The sequence below is a fragment of the Lagopus leucura genome, unplaced genomic scaffold, assembly GCF_019238085.1.
Source record: "Lagopus leucura isolate 7727_CA_CO unplaced genomic scaffold, USGS_WTPT01 Super-Scaffold_100009, whole genome shotgun sequence".
Classification (NCBI taxonomy): Eukaryota; Metazoa; Chordata; class Aves; order Galliformes; family Phasianidae; genus Lagopus; species Lagopus leucura.
The window spans coordinates 8,242,348-8,269,780 of NW_024962266.1; the positions used below are offsets into that span (position 1 = coordinate 8,242,348).

General features: G+C 37.8%; 1 protein-coding gene across 3 annotated transcripts in view; it reads left to right on the forward strand.

Annotated features, from left to right (window-relative positions):
• The window catches only part of NEK7 (NIMA related kinase 7), a 62,792-nt gene extending 44,070 nt beyond the window's left edge, over positions 1–18,722 (forward strand). For all 3 annotated transcript variants that reach the window (XM_042873790.1, XM_042873792.1, XM_042873791.1), the window contains 3 exons: positions 5,801–5,895; positions 10,047–10,160; positions 15,876–18,722. In XM_042873790.1, the coding sequence (XP_042729724.1) occupies positions 5,801–5,895; positions 10,047–10,160; positions 15,876–15,986 (320 nt within the window). In that variant the 3' untranslated portion in view covers positions 15,987–18,722. The remainder of the gene's footprint in view (positions 1–5,800; positions 5,896–10,046; positions 10,161–15,875) is intronic.
• Positions 18,723–27,433: the final 8,711 nt, after the last annotated feature.

Below are 27,433 nucleotides of genomic sequence, written 5' to 3' on the forward strand. Positions count from 1 at the left end.
CTTAGGTTACAATGGATACAGTCACACTGATTTGTAATGTCACTTAGAGAGACTGTTCTTTCAAATTATTTTCTCATGCAGTTTCTGATGCTGGTTTTCCTGAAATGTCTTCCGAAGCTGCATCTTTGTACAGTTCCATAAACCTTTGGTGCACAGAAAATAGTGAATTACAAACATGTGTAGCACTTCATACTTGTTTACTGGCTTTATAAAAATTTCAGTAGCAAACTAGATTCGGGCTTTCAGAAATAAAGAAATGTACTAAAATTTTCATTAGCTTCAGCTTCTCACTGCTAATTATGAATAATACTGGTTAATTAAAATACTTGCTGATAATCTATTTGATTCAGATGAGGAAAAAATAAAACCTGAACTGGACAGTGTTTGTCAGTGTTCTTAACTCTTTCTGTACAGCCTACCAAAGCAGTCTGTTATGGCTTGTGCATACCTTATTAATAATAAAAATAATAAAAATCTTTCCTATGAAAATGCCGAGGAAATGAAGACGTTTAGTATTGTTGATTTGTTACGAGCTTGACAAGTTCCTTAGCTTCAGAAATCATTACATGGAAAGTAGTGTCAGGAAGAGAATCCAAGTAAGAAAGAAACATACAGTAAGTCGTGTCCTTACACCTTTCTCCATGATTGTGGGTTTTTGTTGTGGGTTTCTTTTGTGGCTGAATGCCAGGCCTTATGCCCTTTGAAACAGCAATCCTCAGGGCAGTTTATGGAATTACTTGAAAAGTGTAGCTTTTAATTTTGTTAAGCATTCAGTGGATCTAAAAATAGTCCATATTTCAGTGGTTCACTTTATAGGAAAAAAAAAAAGAATCAGTTCTCTGGTGTGATAGTGTTAGATGACTGCACAGTATGCTGTCACTACTGCCATGATGTGAATACCTTCTTGCAGGGCAGAGAGATAGGTGTCCCAGATAATCCTCTTAATGTTGTTGAAAACGACGATCAGTGGCTTGGCAACTTGTCATTTCTGTAGTACCTGTGTCAATAGCATAGAACTATGTAGGTTGTTCTGAAAGTAGTTCATATTTATGGCTGTCCCGCTGTTGAAACTCACCACCCCCTGCCTCACTGCTCTCACATCCTGCTTGGTCTCCAGACATGTTCAGTAAATGTCAGTGAATGCTGATGGGTTCCCTGTGTAGAATTCAGCGGCACACCTTTGCTTCCATGTTGGGCACCATTTTGTCAGACTGCTGCTCTGCTGCCATCTGTCACACTGCAACAGTATGTAATGGAACATTGGTGAGAAGATCTGACCTCTGTTGCCATGCCACCAACATGAGCCAGTGTAGTAAAAGAGGAGGCATTACTTTAGGATCAGCCCTTATGTGATATGAGAAATTTAATTGTAAACTCATGCAAGATATTGGGAATAAGAAGCAACAACAGACCAACCGCCTTGTAAAAGTATTAGGAACTGTTCTTATGTGTGGACCTCTAACTCAGCAGAGCGGTCAAAGCCTACTGAGGTGGTGGCGTGTAGCTCCATTTAGCTGTGAAGCTCACTTTCATATTCTAAGCCACACTGTTCTGACAGCTTGCACCATCTTTGTGCAGGAGCACTAGCAGGGGACATCTCCAGCTGAAGCATCACATTAAGAAGCTGTATTAAAACAGTCCCTATTTTACGTACAAAAACCTGAGGTCTCCTACTGTAATCTGAAAGCTGAAGATGAGTTGTTGTGATGTTGTAGTTCTGCACTATAAAATAATCCAGTAATGATTTCTATAGTTGGATTATTTGCATAATATAGGCTAGGTTGCAAAACTGCTTTGGATTAGTGCACTATTTTAGACCTCATATCTGTGGTTGAAAAAGAGCTTTAAGTACACTTTGCCTGCCCAGGGGGGTGGTGGAGTCGCCGTCCCTGGCAGTGTTCAAGAGGTGCTTGGATGAGGAGCTACGAGATATGGTTTAGTGCTTGTGGTACTAATAGGAATGGGAGGGTGGTTGGACTGGATGATCTTGCAGGTCGTTTCCAACCTTGTGATTCTGTGATTTAAAAGCCTACTTTATCTATGTTTAAAGAAGAAAGAAAAAGAATGTATTATAAAATGCCTGTGACTTCCAGGACATGAAGTTTTGATTATTGTGTTTAATTTATGTTTTGATTACTGAAATTAGTTTTTTTCCGTCCATTCAACTGAAGTCTTGTTTTGCAGTTCTGTCAAATCACTGCAGTAATTCTTGTGGTTTTCAGCCCCCTTCCTGAACTCAGATATGTTCTCCAATGAGCAAAATTTCATTGTTAAGGACAATGGAGCTTATCTAGTGAACATCTTCTGAATCAGCTGTTGCATTGCATTGTATAAATAATATTAGCATGTGCTGGACAGATTTTTCTCCCAATTAAAAAAAGTTTGATAGTATTTGGAGCCAGTTGCTGTATTTGCTTCACCTCCTCAACGCATTTATTTTTCAAGTGAACACAGTCTCCTTTAACTGAGATGTTAGAATCAAGCATTCATGCAGGTGATAGGCTGTTTGTCATAACTCCCTTGTTCATAAATGTTTATTTGCCTCTGATTGCTCATATCCAGCTTCCTTGTCCCTCATAACCGCTGTTTCTGTTATATCCCCCATCTCAATAACAGTAGGCTTACATCAAGAAACATTTCTTGAGATCGGCAGCATCTTTAAAGGCAGGGAGCAGCAGGGTCTGAGGAAGCAGTTCATCTGGTCATTTTCAAGATGACATTTCAAACCTGTAGTTTATTTGAGATGCAGAAATGCAGTAAACAGAGTATTAAAGTTTGCAGGTTTCTTTTTTAGAAGCATCGGCACCTTACTGTGTTAACCTCTTCTTTTTCTGTCTGTGATCCCACTTGTTTCTTCAGATCACTAAAGAAAATTACATCTTTACTGTATAGTAATACTGTATTTTAATTAACAGGAAAAAGAACAACCCACAACAATGATTGAGGAAGGAAAAATAGCATGTAATGAAATGAAGCGGTCGCTTGCACTTCGTACTCAGATTGCTTGCTGTTCTGAGGTGTTGTAATGCCTTCAGTAATTCCTGACTGTCAGAGTAACAAATCTTTTGTGCCGTGTTCTCTTCAAAGCAGTTCACAAGTAGTAATGATGTCTAGATCTTCAGGTTGTTTTTGTGGTTTCAGTGGCTACGTAACTGTGATTTCTATTCCTTTCACTTGTTGGTCATTGGGGGCTTCAGGTTGTGTTGCAGTTAAGGTGTTACACTAGGCTAAACGCTGTAAAATGATAGCATTTGTTCAGCCTTTTCACTATCATCAATCTTTCACAGTCAGATCAGACCCCTAATGTATCAGCAGGCTTCCCAGAGCTACTGGTTAAAATTACCTTTGCTTTTGGTAAGCTCTGAACCTTCAAACCTTCGTGTTTTCAGCTGCCCCCTGTGGATCGTGTGAAGCCTCTTTCTGGCACATTACTCACTGCCAGTTCCTGGCTGATGGCTCAGCGCAAGGAAGGCACTACTTCTGTAACCAGTTAGGAACCAGATTACTGTTACATTTGTTCTTTATTAGAGGAATTCTGCCAGGAAAGCGTCTGAATACACTAAATTGTGCATTAATTAATAGGTGCAGAATGCAGCAAAAAATTTTCAAAGGTTCCCAGGCTTACAAGTCCCTGGAGGAGGAAAAGCAAGGTTTCCAGGGAGGAGTACAGTACAGACTGCAAAGCTGTGAAAGCTGTATCAAGCCAAATGTGATTTAATTAGTTTCCAGTTTAAAGGTAGCTGTCATTAAACATCTCTTAAACTCCCAATGCTGATATGTTGGAATAGCTGAGTGCTTTGTTTTGCTTTTAGATGCTCTGGAGCTATATTAGTGTTGCAAACCATCCATCCCAATGGCTGTTCTTTCAGTGGGAGAGTGCCATCTCTCTAGACTGTTTGCCTGTAGATAAATGCTAGAATCCCCCGAGAGTGGATGGTTTTGCAGCACTCCATCAGTTTGAGTTGCCATTCCCCACTCTTCCTTGTTTTAAGCTCTTGATGTCCCTTGGTCTCAGCCAGCAGCTGTGCAGCTCGGCCTCGCCAACACAGAACTTGAGGCTGCGATACCCCTGCTCTCCTGGGACTTGCATCCTCTACTTGTAAAGGTTTATGGAGCCAAGTCAGCACTAGGGTGCAGTGCATGAGCTCTGTCCCTGCCTTTGTGCTGCAAGATCAGTTCTCAGTGACTCTTTCACCAGTGTGCTATGAGGGGTGTCAGTTGAAGTTGCAGCTTTCCAGCAGCAGTGGGCAGGGCTGTGGGAAGATGGCTTTGCATTTCCCAGGCTGAGCTGGGGAAGTTGTTTGTTTGCTTTTTAGTTTTCCTGCTCTGTTTCCCCTGAGAAAGTGTAGTATGCTTTGAGATGTCAGCCTTTATAAACAGTAGGATGTGTTGTCAAAACCGTGATCTTTTGGAAATGATTAGAATATAGTTATTAGTCTGATTAAAGCTCTAGTCAGATCATTCGGATTTCGAACTATTACAGATTCATTACATGTCATTCACCTTGAGTTAAATTCTGACTAGATGAGGCTAATTCAGAAACTTGTAAAGATTGGAATCCTCATAATGTGTGTTAAATAGAACAGTGCGAGGTTATAGCATTTGTTTCTGTAGGTTGCAGTAAGAGTGTTGATGTTAATTGCTGGCTGTGTTGCCAGGTGGTAAATTGGGAAATAAGGTCAATTTGTACCTAGTTCACTTGGATTTCAACATCAAGATTTGGTGCCCATGGAAATATTCCACAGAATATTAAAACCTGTGTAGCTGTATTCTTTTTGCTTTTGGAGAGTAGTTTGTTTTTTGGAGATGGATGTAGGGAGAATGTTTAGAGACCGTGTGTGAAAGCTGCCACCCAGGTAATTTGTCACAACTTCTTAAAAATTATTTTTGTACTGATCTGTTACATAAGAAACCAAAGCTCATATTTTGAGGTGTTTTTTTTTTTTTTGACAACTGAAACATTTGTCACCGTTTCTGTTTTTCAGGTAGCTTGTGGCACAGCTGGGTAGGGGCTAATAAAAATCAGGGGGAGAGCTGTCCTGCAGCATCTAATGGAGATGTGCTCTGAGACAGCGCGAGGAAACGCTGCTTTTCAAGAGCAGCCCATGTGCCCCTGCGGCCTGCAGCTCTGAGGCAGGATTATGCCAGGGCAGCCACGGGCTGGGGAGATGGAAATGCCTTGCAGAGCATGCATCTGTGGCAGGTGGCCAAGTTGCTCCTCAGCCCCTCGGCTTCTGCTGGCCCCCAGGTTTTCCAGCCTTTCTCTTTGGGATGCTGGACGTCTGGATTTCAGGGCTCGGTTTCAGATATTCAAGTTAAGCTGTGCTTAGTAGTTTCAGAAGCAGCCTTTTCTGGTTTATATATTCTCCAAAGGAAAAAAAAAAATCGAAGCCCGTGGAAGAGAATTTCTTGCTGCTCTCATTTCTAGCCAGCGCCAGTGGGTTCAAGGGGAGTGAGGCAGGGAGGTGTGTGTACTATGCATCTTCCTGGGAGAAAATCCTCACTCTGGAAACTTTTCATGCTTCTTTAAAGGTATAACTTGTAAGTATTCTGCAACTGAACAATTCTGAGAATTAGATATCTGTAGTGAAAGTAAAGCTCTATTGGATGAAATTCCAGTCTAATTTGTGGGTATTTCCACCAACTGAAGAGTTGTAATTATGAGCTGAAATTGCACGTGTACTAAAATGAAAACTATGCAAGATAATTTAAAAAAAAAACCCTACTTTCTCAATCAGGAAAACCATTTACTGTTATATAACAAATTTTTATTCAAAAATACTTGTGGTTTTTATTGCAGTTGGTACACCTTATTATATGTCTCCGGAGAGAATACATGAAAATGGTTACAACTTCAAATCTGACATCTGGTCTCTGGGCTGCCTGCTGTATGAGGTAATATTGATAATAGAGTGAACGTAATAAGACTTTCCCCCCTGCACCCTTCCCCAGTATACTGAATGCTGTTATAAGATCTATTTTTTTGCTGCTGAGAAAAGTATATAGTATTCTAAAAAAGATGTTTGTCAGCTCTTAAATATCTGCCTTAATAATGAGAATTCTTATGGTAACTTCTACATATGAAATACTAGATTTGTGTATTATTAGAGACTATCCTTTGGCTGGGATTGCTACAAAGATTTTTTTAGCCATTTCTTTGGGTATAACTGAAGGGTTAAGAAGTGAATAACGACAAGCAGATGTAAAAATTCTTTTAGATGCTTTCAGTGGGCTGTGTGGATTTTATGGTCTGGGTAATAATGCTTTGAATAATAGTGGGATTGACTTAACTATGCAACTAATGCTTTTGAAAGCTAACATGTAATTTTTTTTTTTTTAATGATTTGAAACCTAAGTAAAGAAATGAAAAATCGCGTAGGCTACTGTAGTTATATCTGCTAACTTGAATTAACTTTGGAGTTACTTTCGCTGTGCAAAAATCAGTGTTTTTTTTCTAACTACTTCTTCCCGTATAGCTAAACCAGAAGTATGGGGTAATTCCTCCACTAACACAATTGAGGTTGGTGGGTGACGCTTCCATAATTATAAATGGTGTTATATTCGTTACCTTCTGGGGAAATGAATATATAGGGCAAATGCAAATAGAGGAAAGTGTGAAGAACTGGTAGGCTTCTAAGGCAACTACGTCTTCAGAGTACTTGCGTGTCATTTGTTGATCAGAAGGGCGAATAGCCATACTGCAGTCCTGAAGAGTTTACAGATCCGTGTGTGGCTGTTGCCTGTAGATCTCTGGGACGATCTGCAAGAGTTAAGTGTCACACTTGCCCAAGTACTGGTGAGTTAAAATCAGGTACATAATTCTGTGTTCAGGTTCCCCAGCACTGACAGTGCAACTGCCATTGTCATGTTCCACTTCATACACTTGCACAAGTAAGAAGACTAAAGGTAGCACAGAAGTGAATGAGGATTTTTAAGTATTGCTACAGGTTTTTCCCCTCAGTGGTTTCAACCTTGTTTTTGTTCTAATCTAGAAGGAAGTGAAAATCTCAGGGAATAAATTACATATGATAAGCATGTTTTAGGGTTATTATTTTCTTCTACATTCCATGAAATTTTGTGCAACTGCTGGACAGAAATCAGTACTCGTTTTCTGAAATTTCTTTTTATTTTTCCCAGGTTTTTTATTTGATGCTGGATAGACCATGTTAAAAACCTATGTAAAAATGAATTTGTTCTTTGATCTAGAGAATAATTTCAAAATAACTAAATATCTTAATTTTATTTGCTAGTTCAACATTTCAAATACCTTTCTGTTCTTATTTTTTGATGTTTCATCAGGGTGGCATTTAAGTTGACGTGGTACTTTTTTTCTTTAAGAATAGAACAATTAGAATTCCTATTGATACGTGCTGTGTAATTACAATATATGGCAGTGTCTAATACTACAGATCTTTATTATGTTCTTAAAATTTTTTGGGATATATTTATCCTGTTTAGTTCTACAGTACCCCAGATTTTATTTATTTTGTTTTGATGTTTATCACTGAGGTGTAATTTTGAAATTCAGGTAAACTAATCTCAATATATGCTTAATTTTTTATTATTTAAAAGAAGTTGCTTAAGGTTCTTCAGTCACGCTTGGTTCAATACATAGGATGTATATTACCAGTTTCTTTTTGCAATGCATGTTTTATCTACTGCTTGCGTTTTAACACGTTCTGTTCATTTTGCTATGTGCTCTGTATTTTCTCTAGCTTAATTGGAGAAAAGCTGTGGCATGTTTATCACCTGAATAAATGCTTAATTGCTGATAAACTCTCTTCATTTAAGTTTTCACTTGAGATTAGGCTAATTTGCTAGAACATATAATTTTTTTTTTTAAAAAGCATTATTTCTAACCCACATAACAGTATGTTATTCAGTGCTAGCTGTGGGAATGCTAAAAAGTATATTTTAGACTGAATTTTAGAGCCCCTGGTAGTTTTGAAACCTCAAAAACACTACCGCTGGAGTTTTAATTGATATGCAACAAAGTAGACTTTACTAATTAAAATCAAGATGCTGTGCTTTTGCTACATGGACCTTTACATGGAAAAGTAGGTTTTACACATTTCCTTTTATTGTTCAGCGTAGCAATTGCATCCTTACAGGGTTGTAGGTTGGTGGCTTACAGTTCAAAAAAAAAAAAAAAAGAAAGAAAGAAAAAAAGAGGGAGGAAAAAAAAAAGAGAGGAGAGAGAGCTGCCACCAGCCCTGAAGACAGACAGTGGGCTTTCGTTCCTCAGACACCCCCAGAATACTAATCAGGAAAGTCAGACCCTGGAGGTCAGGGAGCAAGTCAATCATTCTAGCGATCGTCTCAGTGTGGAGGATCAAATTAGCCTGAAAAATTCAGCTGCTGGGAGGAGAGGGCGAGCAGCTGTCAGGGGCAGCAGCGAGATGCACTAATGAACCAGATGAATAGTGCAAAAGCTTGAAAATAAAAACAGGACAGTTGACATTTTTCATCTGTCAAAGCAGGAGATGCATGAAAATATAGTATTCCTGTTTTAACTCCTTAGGGGACATTCAGAATTTTTTTTAACACTCTGCAGCATTCAAACAAAAGTACTTTTAATGAACACCTAGAGTACAAAAATGAGTATCTGTGCATTTATTTAGAATTTCTGCATGCATACAGACCCTGCGGTTGATTTTTCTTTTCTTTTTTCTTTTCTTTCCTTTCTTTTTTTGGTCTTTAGCTTGCATTTTTAACATTCTTTTTAAGGTAAGAGACAATAGCATGTAAATCCCAAAATTAACAGCGTTTTGGTAATACGGTTATAGAACGTTTGGGCGGAGTGTAGAATTGAACTGTTAGCATTGTGTTCGCTTGGGGAGCTTTAATACGATTTATTCTTACTTGAAGTTTGTATGAAGAAGTACTAAACTACTCGTGAGATGTTTTATTGGATACCAGGCAAAGGTTAGAGAATTCGGGCATTTTTTTTATGTGTATTTCTCGGCGATATTGGTGCTTAGACATGAAAGAGTTAAGCTGATATATGGAAGACCAGAAGACAGATGAGAGCCATTTTCAGCTTGTCCTGTCCCTGCTGAAGCTCACTGAGTAGCACAGCATGGACTAGCGTGTTTCACACACACTCTGCCTGTCTGGGGAATGTACACATTGTCCTTCCAAAATCAAACTTATTAGCACATGTAGAAAAGGGTGACTGACTTTAGGGCAGCGCTGTGCTCAAAGCAACATTCGTGCTGCCGCGGTTCAAAGGCTTGGAAGGCTTTGAACAGAATGGAGAGTTTTTAAATGAATTTTAAGATTTGTAATCCTGCTAGCCATAGCATTGGTTTCCACCTTAAATGTCAAGTTTTAACGTTGTCTGGAAGTCAAGCATAGGCTTACTAATACTGCTTAGAAGATGGTTGTTTGTGTAGGCGTTCTCCAGTAGCTATTCCTACATTCTTCTATTACAGTTGTAAAATACAGCTATGGATGTCCGTTCTGTACCTCTAATGGTGTTTTGGGTGGCAATATTAATTTTTGAAATGATGTGGAATAACAAATTGAACTATGAGGGTATTTTTGTAACCTTTGTTAGCTCTTCTAATTAACAAAAACCACCCCACAAAACAATACCAGAGCCCTGCAGCACTTTACCCAGGTCTAGCTGTGGGATGCTGCAAAACCTGCTATTGTTATCCAGCTTTCTTACCAGGCAGTATTGCTTTAGATCAGATAATGTTTTTCTAATAAATGATAAGTTACCTTCCAAAAGAAGAAAGTCCCCCTTCTGTGGTGCCAAGCCTTTCCTAACTGAGCGGTAGGTGGAATTACCCAATTTTTCCACATACGTTATTGATACAGTCGCTACAGTATACAATTAAAGCACTGTAATATTAGGATTGTGATAGGCACAGCACAGAGGAAGTACGTGGACTGGTTACGTTGATAGTTAAGGAACTTCTGATTTTAGCTCTGTGTCAGGAATTCATTAAAATTTGCTTTTGATTTGCTAGTGTTGCAGGTTTTATGGCAAAAAGTGCACTTAAAAACACAAAAGAAAACTCTACATTTTCCTTAAACAGATGGCTGCACTGCAGAGTCCCTTTTATGGTGATAAAATGAACTTGTACTCGCTGTGCAAGAAGATAGAGCAGTGTGACTATCCACCTCTCCCTTCAGATCACTATTCAGAAGAAGTAAGTAATTTCCTTTTCATAGGCTCATTTTAGTGCTGGCACGCTTCCAATGTAGTAATGAACTTGTGTAGTTTTATGTTATTTGCAGACGATGCCTGTAAGTGTTTGCTCGTTGAACTTGCTCAAGTGTTTCTGTCAAAACATTTCCCTGACATGGTGCAAAATTTTGGGGGGATTAAAGGTGGAAACTTCATCCTGTTAGCTTCTTAATTTCATTGAGCTTCTTTGCTCAAAAGGAAATACACAACGATATGTACTACACGTCATAGTGGGATTGAGTCTTACATATATATTATGCTTTTCTAAAAGCACAACCATACACGTTTATGCTGGGCAATCATTTAGTGCACTGACTTTGTTTCTCTAGAGGCTTACATTAAAATCGATACAATCTAGCTCACTAGTAAAAATGAATTTAGTTCCCATTTATCTGCATTTTACAACCACCAAGTACTGTTTGATACAATTGAATGGCAGGTCTTTTACAAGAAAGGGTGGGCGCTAACAGTAAATTTCAGAGAAATGTAGCAAGGCATAATATAACTGCATATCACAGCGGGGTATGTTTTAAGTTGATGCATAGCAGTTCTTTACTGTCATTAATGCATTTAAGGGGCATACTTCCTCTTTTTTTTTAAAGCAATAAAATGAAAAGAAACTAAATATTTTTCTTAAAGTAACAAGAGTAAAAAGCATAAATGTTTGCTTGTTAATGATCTAGCGTGCTAGTTTTGAAATAACTTTCCCACTTTTAAAAGGAACAGGGTGAACTGATAGAAGCTGTAAAGCAAAGGATGCATATTAGTAACCAGTTCTAATTGAATTCAGCCTATGTGAATTAAAGGTTACTTGGAAAATGCAAATAAAAACCAGCACTGAAATACCTTCCAATAAACAGAAGGTTTTGTGCATTTTCACTTGCAGAATAGGGATTGTAATTCTGAACCTTGAATTTTTTGCTTTCAAAGACAGTGATTGGACTATTAATAAAAGATAACTGCCCGGTGTTTTGTGTTGTATTTACACTGACAATTTTTCCTGTTTACGGAAACAAAAACTGGACTTACAAAGATAATTCCATGACTTTGTGAAGGATGGTGATTTTGATCTATTGTGTAATATGTGCAATAAACCTCTTTGTGAGTTTACCAGTTAGTCATTTTACCTTGGCCATTCTTAATTACTATTTATTGTAGACCATAGATATGGCAGTTCTTATAACTAACTCGAGAACTGGAGGCCTAGAAATACAGTAGGGTGTGAACAATAATGCAAAATGATAGCAAGAATGTCAGGGGCCGTTCTTTGTTGTGTCATTCATGCTGTCTTCCTTTTTCCATGAAGCGCATGAATATTTCACATATCTGCATCCTCATCCTCTATTCTTCTTGACTAATTTTCAGACTGTCTGCATTTGCATTTCACATGGTAGCTGATTAGGAGATGCCGAGTGCAGCAGTGAAACCTCAGCAGGCGGTTTCCATGGTGACCTTCAGCAGGATTTTAATGATGATACCACTAGTGGTTCGTTGAAGTTGGCCTGCCTGCGGGGCTACTTCACTGCAGCTAAGTGTGAAGTTGGATATGCGGATTTCCAGCCAAGGGGCAGATATCAAAGCCTGGCCCAGATAGAAGGTCTTGGAGTTGGGACAGGGAAAGAGGTTCCACCTTTTGCTTACCCCTGTGTAGCTTTCAGTGTTGGAAGCAGATGCAAAGCGCAGGTTATGTTTTCTTCATTTGAAAGCAGGCGTTTACTTCTATGCTTTGAGTAAACCAGGTAGTTATAAAATTCACCAGCGAGTTTAAAATATAATGAGAGATTCAGAGCTGTAATAGATGTGGAAATAGTAACTTAAAAAAAGTAATCAACTGAGCTATAGAGATGGCACTGAGAGCATTTCTTTTGTTCCACTGTGAAAACTTGCATTATCTACAGTATATGCAAAAAAGCCCATGTATGTTTGCTAGTTACTGCACCAGGTATAATTAAAAAGAAGAAAACAGTCTTTTCTGAAAAATGCTTTATTAGCACAAACAGTTAAAAAAAAAAAAAAAAAAAAGGAATGAGCAAGCATTGTCTATTGTATAGTTTTACTCTCTTAAATGATCTGTACTGAGAAGCTAGGGATCTACTCTTTAAGCAAACGGGGGGCACATTCTGAGCAGTAATGTTTAGGAGCTTCTATAATCTATATTCTATGTCTATATATCTATATAATATTCACATATTCTGTAATGAAGAATTTTCTGAAAGAGCACTTCTATTGAGCATTCATGGCTGTACCCTGTGATGTAGGAGTGTAAACACATTACAAAGTATTAAGCAATTGCTTTTTGGGGTAAACGTAAGTAAATTTTAATGAGATAAATTTTTGATTAGAAATCCTAGTGTTTTCACAAACTTTGTTGAGCAGTAAGAGTTATTATCCAAGATTTTTGAATGTTTAACAACTTCACGTATCACCGTTCTTGTATGTTCCTTAAGAAACCCTGATGTTCAGGCTAAGCGGTATTTACAGAAATATGTTTTACTTTAGGGAGTTGAAAGCTGGGGCTCCCTTGCCGCCCCCAGTCAATACTCATAAAATCCTGTCAGCCAATATTAGCATCCCATTGCTTTTTATGGTGGGTGAAGTCTTTCAGTCTTCCCTCTGAGGTGCTTTTCCTCACAAGTCCATAGCCAGGCCCCTGGTCTAGAATTGCCGTGTGGGTTGCCAGCGTTCCTTCCAACACTGAGTTTCAGGAAGGTCTCCTATTCAGAGTAAGGTTGGTGAGTTTATTATTATTATTTTAGTCATCCAAGATTTCTTATACGAAAAGTTTTCTTTCTCAGTTGTGTACAATGCCAAGTACTTGCCTGTCACAGTACTTAGTGTTCCCCCCTCCCCTTCTCCTGACTTGAGCGATAATTGTTTATTTCATAGCTGAAAAACCTGCTAAAGTTAAAGAAAGTGTATCCCACTGCTCCAGTGTCAGGCTAAGCTCCAGGCTAAACACAGTCGTTGTGCTAAGTGCACAGAGGAGGTTAAGAACAGTAAGCAGCCAAAGAAGTTTGCAGCTTGGGGATGTGGGGATGCAACAGGAGCTCCTTCCAGCTCAGTCGTAAGTCTGTTCTGCCTGTTGGCCAGTTTGTGCTAGTTAATACTAAAAAAAATTACTCTGTCTATAGTGGTAGTCTGACTTGAGAACCCCAGTGCCTCTTCCTGTGGTACTGTCATGCTTTTCTGCTTCATGAGAATTTCATTAACACTAGAGAGGCTGACAAGTGATCTCAGGTTCATTCAGATAGTTACTCATGTAGGTAGTTAAGAAGTAATACTATGGCCAAGCATTAGCAGCCAGCAGGAGCCCGTTTTCAGTTGTGAAAGGCTATCTCCATGTGTAACTATTTTCTTTCTGCTATGCTCTCTTACAACTGAAATTCTGGGGAGGGGAGGGAGAAAGAGATTTAGCAGTGTTAGCAATGAGCAGCATTTAAGTAGTAAGACTTATAGCCACATTGATGACTGCCATTTATTTGACTGTGATATAATTGCAAGGAATTGTTACCCCACTGATAGAGCTCATCTCTTGTACTGTGTTGAGAAAAGCATTTCTAAATAAACAGATTCACGGCTGTCTCTTGTTAATAACATTCTCATAAACCTTTTCTTGCATCTGGACAGCAGTAGCTATATGATCACTTTGGTTAGGGTTAGTAAATCACAAGTTGCAGTCAAGGCATCATGTAGATGGCTCTTTAGGTGTACTTACAAAGATGAATAGGGTATGAAAGCCTTTCCTAATGCAGTGATGCCATTTTGCTCGTGTCTTTGTAACCATTGAATCTCAATGGCTGTCTTTTGAAGCTCTATAACAGAAGTAACAAAGCAACTCTAAAGGAAGGCATCCTGTTTAATGACTTAATTTCAGACTCAAATTATTTACTAGTTTTAATATTTTTTAAAATGGAAAAGATCAGTTTAGGAAACAAAATCAGTTACCATAGGCCAGCAATTAAAAAACATGAAGTGGACTAGTGAAGCTAAATACAACTTCTCAAGTTTTTTGCACGTTAATTTATTGGAGGATCTACTTGTATTGTTCTACCTTCAGCCAATTTACTGGTAAAAGAGAGAATCCTGTTATTCCTCTAATGATAGCTTTATAGGTGTCAGTCCTTCACAATCTTTTACTAAGACTTTATTTACTCTATGCAGTTCTACTGAACAGATGGAACTCTTCACAGATAAAGATATATGTATATGTACAAGATTCGATGTTGTATTCCCCAGATAAATTACATTTGTATTTTCTTTCTAAAATGTTTACATATTTGGTGCTAATTTCAGGATTGGGGTTTTTGGATGTTGTTAAGTGTTTCCTGTTTGTCATGTAGGCTGTATGAGCTGTTGCATGGCAAGCTGTTGCTCTGCTAATATACTGTGTCTGCTGGTAACTGTCACCCAGCTGCTGCTTCTCCAGGAGCTTATTGTACTTCTTCTATTACATTTTGGCAATTATTTTTTATGGTAGTTCATAATTTCCAGTGTTCTATTCCCCAAATAATTGGGCGTTACTATGGACTAATAATTTTTCCTGTCAGTGATGATATTTCTATTTATTGCCTGCCAGAAGGAATGTGATAGCTTTTAAAATCCGTTAGTCAGATAAACTTAACATATTTGAGATTCAAATAGCAGGTCTGTTGCTGGATCTGGCCAACCATCAAAAGGAGAAACATTAAAGTAAAATCTGCAATCTGATCGCTGTCTTCAGAATTCATCATCTCATATATAAGTATTAATTTCACTTCACTAAAGAAGGAGAGTGTTCTAGTGACAGTTTTTGTATTATTAATTGTGGAGGAACCTGTACAATGTGTGCTGTTTGCAATTTCTGCAAACCAAGTTGTAAATAGTTGTATGTAATGTTTCTTCCTTCAACTTCAGGACTTCCTACTCTAGTGCATTGAAATTCATCTTCAGAAAAACTAAGAGTATAATTAGAATTTAAAATCCTTCTTGATCTTTTTATACAAAGCAGGAAGGGAACTCTCTGATGGCACATTTGAATATGCTTGTCTGTGTTGCCTTTGAATAATCATGGTGATGAGGTCACTCTGTTAGTTGCAGGAACTAGGTTTTCTCAGTAATCACACCTAAGAATGCTTCTGTGAACATATTAATTGTTTCTTCCTATAAAGAAGAATTAACAACTTAGCCCTACAAATAAAAACCAGGACTTAGTCCAAAGGTTATTTACTTCAGCATCATGTTTCCGAGGCCAACATAATGTGATATTTCCTCAAAATACTTTCCCTACTTTGATTTTTAAGTTCAGAATTTTACTGAGTCAAAAGTGGAGGTTTTAAATTAAGAAGTCTTCACCGGCTTTATTAGGGCTCGCCATTTAAATGACGTATAATGAAGTTACGTGCACATTTGAAGTTATATGTTGGAAGAATTTGAACTTAGGTCTTCTAATTACTTTTTATGTTCATATTTTTTTCTGGCAATAGTATAAAATGTTTAAGAAAAAATAAAATTGAGTTTTGCATACATGCTTGCATAAAACTGTGTGCAGTATGTGTTGAGAGAGAGTGCTGAGTGTGTGTTCATGCAGAGTTGCTGTGCTGGGCTAATTGTTGCCAGTCTTTTCAGTTTGAATTTGAGAATGCGTAAATACTACTTGGCAGGATTGTTGGCTTTCTTACATGTTATTTTCCTCTCCTAGCTGCGACAATTAGTCAATATGTGCATCAACCCGGATCCGGAGAAGCGACCAGACATAACCTATGTCTATGATGTAGCGAAACGTATGCATGCACACACTGCGAGCAGCTAAACAGACATCAGATCCCGAAGATCAGAAATGTTCAAGTATTTTAAATAAATCATCCCACCTCTTTGCATTACAGAAATGTAATTATTTGAAGCTTACTGTTGTGCTTTGTAAACCCATTTATGTACGAACGTCAATGTTTTATTTTATTTTTTACTTTTTACCAACTTGCAGTTTTAACAGATTTAAATATGTAAAGCATAACTTCAAAAGATACTGAGAGCCGCTGTTTTCCACATTAAGTGAGTTCAAGGATGTTTTCTTTACCGATGAATGGGTTCAGTTGGGCCTCAGTTCTAAAACACGGTTGCACTTTTGCACAGGATACAGATATTAGGCTTATGTATAAGCAAAATGTCTGAATCTCTCACCTTTTTAGTAATTTATAGGAAATATGAATCTGCACAGTTACGTTTATTTTAATCCTAGTTCTAAAGGGGGTATAATTATTATAGAAGGTTACTGTATTTTATACCGAATTATAGTTTGCAGTTCTCAGCACGTGAGTAGACAGATGACATGATTAGTTCTGTGCTCGCCAAATGTGACGCAAAAATAGTTAGTGGAAAAAAACCATACACTGAAATTGTTTTAACGTCCCTTTTCATTTTGCTATTCTGTCATAATGCACATAAAACGTCTGTTGGAGGTTTTATGGGAGAATTTAAGGTGTTGATTCTGCAGTTTGATCATTTTCAATAGCCTTGTACAGCACAGCCCTGGGGCAATGTGAGTGTGCATAGCTGAGTGTTAAAACCATGCAGATGCTGCTTGTAGCGGATAGCGTTCTTTTGAGGCTAACATGTATTAGAAGATCTGATTAAAAGATGCGATCTTTAAGTTACCAGTTTCTATTCCTGTAAATGTCACTGTTTGTAGACTTTTGTATTTAAAATAATTTGACCTTCCAATACTGTATTTAAAAATGCTTTTAAAATACCAAAATCTTTTTGGAAAATATATAGCTGTGTACTAAAGCACAATATATTCTTCACAGATATCAGATTTTGTATATCGTATCCTAAGAAGTAGCTTTATATTTAGCAAAAGTAAATTTTAGCATTTATGTTTCAAAGAAAGTTGCCACTTATTTCGGAAATAATTATTGATGCAAAATACTTCATTATTTAAAAGGAGATTCACAGTATTGTGTTAAAACCTCTCTGGTATGCTTAATAATGTTTTCATTGTTAAGGGAAAAAGGGAGTTCAAAAATAGAGATAGGACTCAAATTTCTTGAATATCAAGACTAAACACTTTGAGAATACACAACTGTCAAAACAGAGTTCTTACCAATGAGACTGCTAAGAAGTTGCTACTGACAGTTAAACCTTTTTGTTACGTGGGTAAAAAGAAGTTAGTTTAGAGAAAATAGCAATACATCTATCCACACAGCACAGTTTCTAGATGTAGTCAGTTCCCTACACTTTTTGTTCTGTTGTTTTTTTTCTCTGTGCAGCGTTTTATTAGATGTAATGCCCAAAGAATATCCAAATGTGGGAAATCTGGAGTTAGGTCAGCTGTGCTTAGAGTAGGTGGGGTTTTTTTGTTTTTTATTTTTTTATTTTTTTTTTTTTTTTAAATTAGAAATACTGTGGAAATTCTGTATGCTAAAATGTAGGAGTTTTTAAACAGTGTGTGCCACGTCTTCATCTTAGTACATTGTATTTCTGTTGTTGTTTTAATTTCCAGACTTGGTAGGACAAGTCTTTAATTTTCCTTCTTGCTGCCATATTTACTTGATCCAGTCTTGTAGGACTCCAGTGGAACAATGTACAGGAAGAAAGTGTTTCAGAAACCTTGGTTTGTGTTTAAAAACCTCTATATTTGCATTTGTGTATTATCTGATAACTGTGTTTTAAACAAATGATGGTTATATTCTAGTTCAGATGTCAGAGTGAAATGGTTTGTATTGACAAAGGCAGCACAGTACTTGCTTGACTGCTGCGATTAGTTTTTAAGATGCACAAGTGCTCCAGTCGTTCTCTGAAATGGGCTAGAATATTGCAAAGTCACTGACAAAAAACCAACTCAATCAGGCTATCTGCATCTAATATCATGCATCAAGTGTTATTACTTTGCCTGAAAGTAACCAATGATAGATTTTTTTTTTTTTCATTTTCTGGAAGGATATGCGGAGTAAAGAAACGATGAGTTAAAAGTTAGCAAATGTTTCATTGGTGTGGGTGTGGATTTTTTGTATTGCTGATTAAATTTTGTGCTGAGTAAAAGAAGTAGTTGTTTCTGTTTTTAAAACTGTAGAATAAATGGTACAAATGACTCGGGTACCGAGGTTTGTATTTGAGAAGTCTGTATGGGTTAACAGAATTGCTGGTGTAGCCGAGGTTCTAGAATCCATCCCATAAGCACCTGGTAATGTATGAAAACCATCTTGTAATAATTCCATGTGAACTGTACATTTTATAAAATGTTTCCTGTTATAGAAACGTCATTCTATTTTTTATCCTTTGTTGTTGGTGAGGTTTGGCACTATTTATTTAAAACTATGCCATTACATGTTTGTTTTCTTTAAAATGAAACTGTTATATTTCTAAGGAGAATGGTCTGACTTGCACCCCCTTTTATTTCAGTACTACTACAGTATTAATGTGTTCCATGACTGAACTTTGTGCTTTGAATGACATTGCATTAAAATCTCATCTACTATCTTGAAAGCTCCCCTGCTGTGCAGTAGCCTAATAAAAATAAAGCATAGAGATATCAATTATAGTGTAAAAATAACAGTGCTTCTGTGATATTTTTCCCACTTTTCTTATTACAGATATGCTACAGTAGTTGCTGCTGGTCTTGCAGTTTACTGTTTCCAGTATTTAATTATAGGTGAGTGTTGTAGAATTGTAATGGTAGAAGGTACATCCAAAAACTTTGTCATACCATTTGTCAAAAATTGTATCTAGAAACACTGCAGAAGATATTTTCATAATGAATTATAAACTGTGCTTTTATCTAAAATTACTCTGAAACAATATGGAAATACCTAGAAGGGCTAAGAATAAGGAAGAGCTCCTATTTGTGACCCCAGCTTTTTTGAGCTCCTGTCAGCTCCTGTTTAGAGAGCATTATTTTTTTAATGGAATTTCAGTAATTCTTGGTGAATTTGTTTGCTCACAATGAATAAGTTGGAATCAGTAAGGTATCTATAAATCATGTGCTGTGCTTTTTTTTTTTTGTATGTCTTTGTTTTGGTAGGACAGACTTAACGTATTTTTCCCAGTTCTCTTCAACTTCAGTGATCCAGTTACTCGTTGTATGAGCAGGCAATAGAAGTATGTGTTCTTCTTGTAATGAGCTGAGACTTTAAAAACATGCCAATATACAGGAAGATGAAGTGCAGCATTAGATGTGTCTGAGCAGGCTAGTGTTTTATTCATGCACACGATTAAGACAGCCATAAAGAGTGAAATTGTTGACAGAGTCTTGGAAATGGAAAGGGACTTTTGTTGCCAGTGGTTCTCAGCTATCTCTGAATGGGACCCAAAAGTGCAGTGATGTTTGCTTTCAACAAACCATCCGCTCGGTCTCTGTCTTGGCAGTTAGCCAGCGAGAACAGAATCTTAATGGCTGAATTTGAATGCCGATGGCAATTGCTGCGTCAGGTATTTGTGCTTTTAGAAACCAGAGGTTTATGTGAGAGGAAGACAACAAGGGCCTTCAGCTCATGTTTTGTGGAGGGATAATTCAGTCTGGAAGTATAGGTGCTGAATAGCAGAGTTGAAATGGCTTTCCCCCCCCATCATTTTAATACCATTTTGGCAATCTGATGTTTTTCCATTCCTGCCACGTCCCCGTATCAGCTAATAGCCAGTGACAGTGCTGATCTTCTGGGTTCTGATCTTTGGTTTGGTCTGGATGAATAACTAAATTTTCCTGCTGAGATCACTGAAGGGGGGAAATGCAGGTGCTGGTCATACCCAGTGATGTGTTACTTAATTGCCAAATGTGATTCAAATAGAGATTTTAAAGGATTTTTTCCAGTCTTCACTCCTTTCCCTAAGTCTTGTTCCTGAGGTTTTTGTTCTTGATTTTCGTATTCATTCATTGCCTCTGCTTCATCTTCTCTGTTGTCTCTTCTTCTCTCTTACAAACTTGAAGTTCTTTTTTTCCAAATGGCCAATAGTTTCATTTTTTCTTTGTGACTTTGCTAAAATCCACCCACCCTTGCCTTTTCAAATTTTATCTGTAACCATAGGCAAGCTCAATGTTGTTTTTTTTTGTTTTGATCACTACTTAGCTCCATTGTTCTTCATTCAGTTTTTCTAGCTGCCACTTTGATTTCTTGTTTTAGACAGATGTTTTCACAGCCTTCATCATTCCCATGACCTCATCTTTACTAAATACTGTGTGCTTTATTATCTCTCATTTTTAAATTCCTTTTCTCTGATCACTACCTGCTCTCTTTCAGCATATCTGTCTTTATCTCTCCTTTACCCTGTCACTCACTCCTTTTGGGATCTCCAGTCTATTAACCTTTCTGACTCTTACTTTTCTCAGCTGCTTCCTTCCTTCAGTGGCCTTACCTCTTTTGACTCGCTGGTCTTTATTTTCATCTCTGTCTGCTTCTCTGTATGTGGTTTCTTTGGTTGCTTCTCGCAATGCCCTGTCTCTAATACCTTCCCTAGACATCTTTTCATGTTATTTCTTAATTTCCATTCTTGTTTTTCTGAATATTGCTGAAGAGTGTCGGCACAACAAAGCTTTGGACTGAGCTCTGCCTTACCTGTTCTAATTCTCCTTCCAAATGGACTTTTTAACCACTTGGGTCGCGTCTTTTTTTTCTTGGTGAGTTTGCTTCCAGGTTTGCTTTTCATTTTAGGTTTTATGTGTTTGTTTTTCTTCTTCCCCAAGTTGTTCTGCTTCCTTACAATCTGTTTCTGAACCAGGCCTCTGCCTCTCACCTGTGAGAGTTTGTCCCTTTAATTTCTTCAGCTCTTTTCATTTACTCTTTTCTTGATCGACTTTCATGAATGACTCCTTCACTAGCAACCAAATTTCTTCTACTCTCATCTTGAAGTGTGTGGCTCCCCTCATCTTAACTACTTCTCTGTTTAATACTTTTCTCCTTTATTCCCCACGTAGCATCCCCTTATTTTATGTACCTGAATGTCCTCTCTCTGTTTTTGTTTTCATGTCTTTTGTTTTGCCCTGTGATTCAAGTGTCCCAAAGATCCAGTGCCCCCTTCCCCAGTTAGGTTCTCTCACAATTTAATCTCTGGATGATTTCTTGACTCTTTGGCCAGTTTTTAACCTGTTGATTCAAAGATCTAATTTTTATTCCAAACTCCCTCTAGACATTTTCCAACGTCCCTGATGATTTTATTTGCATTTCTATCTTCTCAGACCACAGTCTTTCTGATATGTCTGCTGGTCATATGTCTCTCAAGTCAGCAGTACCAGATTCCACCTCTCTTCACTGTCCTTTTATCTTTACCATTGTAACTTCTGTGTCATTTTGGACTTCTGTTCCTCCCTTCAAAATATCAAAATTGACAAGAGTAAACAGTGGTCCTTGGCCTTTAGCTGTTTCATGTGCTGAAGAAGGAATCCGTGGCATTACCAACTGTTTTGTGTTTTTAAGGCAGTTCAGTTTTGCAAATTTGATTCTGTTTTACAACTTCAGAGCTGGAACCTCAAAGGTTCTTAAGTTTGGGCCATGATTTTGTTTTCTACCACTTCAGTTGCAGGTTTTGTCTTTCATGTCTGAACCTTATGTAACTCCATCTTGTTCTATTTCTGCACGTACAGCTAACAGTTATTCTCTTGTGTTACAGCAGCCTGGTTGCAGAGCATTTACCTTTGTTTTTAAAGTAAGAATGTACTTCACAGCTTCACTGGCTGGGTGCAGTGTATGAGTGTATGGTGTGGTGCTGCTCTTCGACGCTGTCCCTCTCTTACAGTGGTTTCTCTTCGTTGCTGTTCTGTGTTGTGGATGTTGGTGGTATGGCTGAAACTTCCCAGTGGTTTTCTGTGATATTTTGTTGCTGTGTGACAGCAGTGGGGCAAAATGGCATCTGACATGAAAGTGCATATGAATCAAAGATGTGTCACTGAATTCCTCTACGTGGAAAATATGGCCCCTCTATCAGATAGTATCATCGTGCTCTTCGTATCTATTATGTCCATGGAAGTAAATAGGAGGCATTACTTTGGAAGCAACCTATGTAGTAACTACTTATTTGCACCATAGTAATTCTTTACTTAGAGAGGATCAGTTTCTGGTTGGCAAAAAGCAGGTTCTTTTATAGTGTGTGTTGAGTTCTTGTTTCTTTTTTGTTGCCAGTTTGTGTAATGTCATACTAGTGTTGAATTTGTTCTTTTACAGCTGCTTTAGTAATGTGTGGAGGCCTTACCATTTTTGTGTGGTAGAAATCTTTTGATGTGTGGAAATAAAAACATAAGAAATTAGGTACATTGAGTCCTTCCTTATAGTTTCACTGTTGTGGTACGAGGGAGAGGTCCCTAGTCCAGCCTCCTGCTAAGAGCACGATCAGTGCTGAGTTTGGAACAGGGCTCTGGGCTTCAGACATTAAGGTCTTTAAAACCTCCCAACCACTTGGGAGGTGGGTTGTAAATGTCCAGAGATGGAGATTGTGTAGCTTCTCTGAGCCACGTGCCAAAAGCTTATCTAGCCTCACCATAAGCGTCGTTTTCGTGAGTTTGTCACACTTCTCAGTTTCAGATCTTGGCTGTTCTCATACTATTCTTCAAATGTTATTTGTACTATAAAACAGGTAAGTCAAATACTGAAACAAATTGTTTTATTTCATTCAATGGTATTTCATTTTCTCGGATGGTTCTTGCTAACAAATGTGTGTGTAGTAAATATGTATCCTGTATGACATGTACTCTGTATTCATTTTACTGGAGTGTAAATAAAAATTTGAGGCAGTAAAAATTTGAATGTTCTGTGACATTTACTACTTAAATGCCATCAGTACTTAATTTCTAAACCTGCTAGATGTTTCCCAACAGGGTATTGTTCTGCCCATCTTGGTGAAGCAGGGGATTCAAGATCCTGGATATAACTTGGTGTTTTGTCTTCTGGAGCATCCCTCAGGAGAGGTAACTGACCACTGGTAGAAAGAAGTCAATGTGCATCTGAATAATTACTGATTATGGGGAATCTACTTCTCTGTCCTTAGGTGCTGGTTGGAAACTTGCCTGAAGAGATGGATCAAATCTGAGATTTGGGGCTGGAATGACTTTGGGGTGGGTGAAGGGTGGTTTTCAGGGGAGTTTTGGCATATTTTCCCAGGTGTTCAATGGGATAGCAATGCTTGAAACTTCTGACAACAAATTTCTTAGAAGCAAATGAAAAGTATGACATACACTTATAAATTTGACAGGAAAAATCACTCTTAATGAGATAATTTCCTTAAAACAATAATGCCTTCTTGATCTTAGGAGATAATCTTTTAAAAAAGATAGATTTATGGGGTGGAGGTAGTGTCTGTGTGTCACGTTTGTACTGGAGCTTTTACTTAACAAGGTATGAAGTTGTTGACTTGATAGCGGAGCGTCACAGCTGTCTGGCAGCTGGGGTCCTTTTCTTACCTCATTCCACAGCCGTGCAGCAGAGGTGGATGGACAGGAGGTGTTATCCCAGCATCCCCTGTGCAGCATTTGCTTCCAGGCAGGTACTGGTCTGAGGTGAAGCTGTATGTGCCCCTCTGCTTGCCTGCATGAGCCGTGTAGGTCAGAACCTCTGGTTGTGAGATAGAAGAGAGTTAGAGGGACCTTGTCAGCATGCATTTCTATGTATGTCAAGTTGGCTGCGGTGGAACTTCAGCTGATGTTCAGTTATTTGTGGTGACTTGACATGGTTCAAAAGCTTAAAAAATAAAGGAATTGCAAATGTTTCAGACCTTTACTCTTATGGAAGAGTATCTTTTAAGGGTATATAATTACACAGTATTCATTATGTATTCATAGCAATAATACTTCTTTGTTTGCTTATTCTAACACAATTAAATTAGAGCATAATTTTTCTATACTGTGATCTATCAGAAGGATTAAAATAGTTCCTTCTGTGCTTTCTCTCATTGGAGAGGAGGAAACTGGATTCCAAGTCTATTGTAGAAGTCAGGAAGACCCTGCTGTTGCAGCTGTAAGGGTTCCACTTGTAGCTGGTGGGAGTTTCTTCCAGGGCAGAAGCTCTGCTAGACAGGTACAAGACAGCTTTCTGATGATCAGTTTTAATGGGCTTTCAGGGAGAAAGGGCTCTTAAAGCATTCACATTGCAGTGAGCTTTCTAGTGTTATGTGCTGTGCCATAGCAGTAGACTTTGGAAATACGAAAGTCTCCAGCTACAGCCCACTCTTAACACAGTTAAGAGTTCCAAGGGTTGGCTGCTTGTCCTTTATTTGGAGCAGGTTTTTAAGAGAGATGCTAAAATGTAGAATGACTGAGAAACCTTTCCTCAGATGGGGGTTTTTGTAGGTAGTTTGTATGGGCAGTTGATTAAATAGCAATTTGGTAATTTGATTAACAACGGTTGTTTTCTATAGTCCAGGTGTTTGTTTTCTATGTCCAGGTGTTCCAATTCAGGGCTAGTTTGATTTTAGGATGACTTAAACATCTCAATCATGGTATAATTGTAGACATAGGACATACCTACAAAATCTGTCCTGTTTTTGTACTTTCCTGTGTTATTTTTTTTGTTGCTGTTTGTTTATGAGAATTTTTTTGCTTGCTTACAGAAGTAGAAAAGATGGAGAAAGAACACTCTCTCATGTATTGCCAATTACTTTATCATCTTCGCTGGAACTGTACTTACAACTGTGCTGTGTCCCACTTTTGAATACTCATCTGATGAGTGTGGAAATAGTCTTTAAATATAGAGGAAAGCAAGATAAGTTTTTGGAAACAAGCACTGGAGATTTAAAAAAAATTTACATCAAGTAAAGCGATAATTAGTTGCTTTTGTTGCTTGTCTTTTTAGTTCTACATAGATAAATGGATGAATTAAATAGGAGCTTGAATATATGATGTTTCCCTGTTAGTTTACCAAAAACTTCTTCATTTAAAAATATACTTAAAACCCCCTAATGTAAAATGATAATTTTATATACACTTGTGTATATGTAATAGCAAGGCTTGCAAAGTGCTGCATGCTCCTTTATAGGAGGGCTTTGTAAGTTACAGTAGTGACCCAGATGTACTTGCTGTTCCTGACGGCTGCATTGTGCTGTTGTGAATGTGTTCATGTTCTCATGGTTAAAATCTAAGGACTGATCTTTACGTACATGAAATGTAAGGCTTACACCTTAAAATAAATAAATAAGTAAATAAAATTCTTATACTGCAAAAATAAGGCAATTATTTGGTCTTTCCAGAATGCTGTTTCCTGTGTGTGGGTATCAGTGGTAAGCATGGCTGTTAGCACGGCTGGTGCTAGTTTGAGCATCATTAAATGGAAGCCTGCTGACACTGCCCATTGATCAACCAGCCTGCACAGGGCCTCTGGGCCACAGCATTTCCTCCCCCATTGCTTCCTTCTCTCTGAGGATAACCACTTGGAAGAAATGACCCATTTGCCTGGAGTTTTCAGAAGCAGTGGGCAGTTCAATGCAAGTTGTCAGTTCGTGCTATGAGGGCAAAGGGTCATGCAGGTGACCCATCTCTGTCATTGGCTTTCTGTTGCTGCAGCGTTTGGATGTCCCTCACAGCAAGGCATCCCATACAAGCCTTGTGAAACTCCAGCAGTGTGCATTGTTTGGAAAGCAGTCATGTCACAGAGGGTTGGTTTGAGCCATAATGTTTTTTTAATTTTTTTTTTAATAATGAAATGCTTAGGATTCTAAGCAATGTATTTGTGGAATTATATTTTTAATGAAAATTCTTTGTATCTCTCTGGGTCTGCACTGGTTGGTGATGATAGTTCTAGATGGACAGGAACAGGTGACGTTCAGTTAATATCCACAAAATGAAACAAGTTCTTTTGAAATTCTTCCCATTTTATTGTTGTTGTCAGTCTTGGCTTGTATGTTTTCCTTAATAGCATTGATGAATCTAAAAACTTATGTAAGCTTTTATAAAGACAGTTTAGATATTCTAGTACTGTGTGATATGGGAACTTTGTGTGTATTTTGCATTAATGATTTATATTTCTTTTCTGTGAGAATTTTGAATTAGATGTGATCACAATTGATTAATAGAATGGGGATCAAATGCCATAATCCTGATCAGAATCTCACTGTACCAAAATGGCACATCTATATGAGAACATTGTCTGTATGGTGTATAGTCCATCATCTAATAGAAGAGCCTTTGTGGTGTGCTGAACTCTGGCAGTGGTTTGCCTGCAGTAGAGCACCTTCCAGGTGCATAGCTTCTGCCTGCTTTGTGGGCTTTTCTTGGACTTCTCCCCATCTTGGTTCTTGCTGACTGGTCAGTTCTGACTATCTATGGAACTCTGAAAAGAATGGTATGTTATAACTGATTTTTATTATACAGTACTGGAGCTGAAATTTCTGTTTTTAAGATGCCATCTTAAAACATTTCTTCCTTTTAAGCCATAAGTTCTGCCATTTTCATAGATTCAAAATATGGTCAATGTTATTTCTTAAAGTAACATCTTAGTTTTATCTAATAAGAAACTAAAGTACAAATTCTTTGTTTGACTGCATTAAGTGCCTCAGAGTTGAAATTAAATGGAATTGATTGTTTTCTTCAGACCTCTCAATATTTGTCTTCATATTCATTCTTTAAGGTCCTAACAAAGTTGAAATGCGATATTTCATTCCTGACATTTAATCCATGAAAATGTCCTTGGAGAGGCATGATTCCCATAATATAATGTTTGTGTACCTCGCGATGAGTGTACACTGCTGTAGAGTAGTATCGGAATTGTTTTTGCTCTGCTGAAGGATGTGAGTTGGAAGTATACGTGCCTCTTTGCGGACCGTTTTATGTAATTGCCATGTAATAAAAATGTTCTAGTCTTGGGGCTATTTTCTGTTAAAATATTTATTAAAAAAAAACAGCAAACAAACGTACAGAATCAAACTGTAACACAAACTAACACTGTGCTAATTGGATCCACAGTGGTTAGTTTACAGATGGATGCAGGTAGTATTTCTGAGCTCACTCCTCGCAGATACTTTAAGGTACAATGGGTGTGTAGGTCTGTCCTTCTGTAGTGTTGGTCTTACTGTTTGGCTACTAGGACACTGACTCCTGAATGAGCACTTTTGGAGAGCTGTGGCCATCTAGCTGAGCAGCGTGTGCCAAGGACTGTTTTTGCCTGACACACAAGTCAGCAGCCAAAGCATATTGAATGTGGAAGTGCCATCATGGGGGCTCTGTCAGCTGTGCTCCAGCTCACAGGTCACTGTTCTGTTATTCGCATAGTAAAGCACTGTAGGTGTTTTTTTTTTTATATATATATATATATATATATATATATATATATATATATATATATTTTTTTT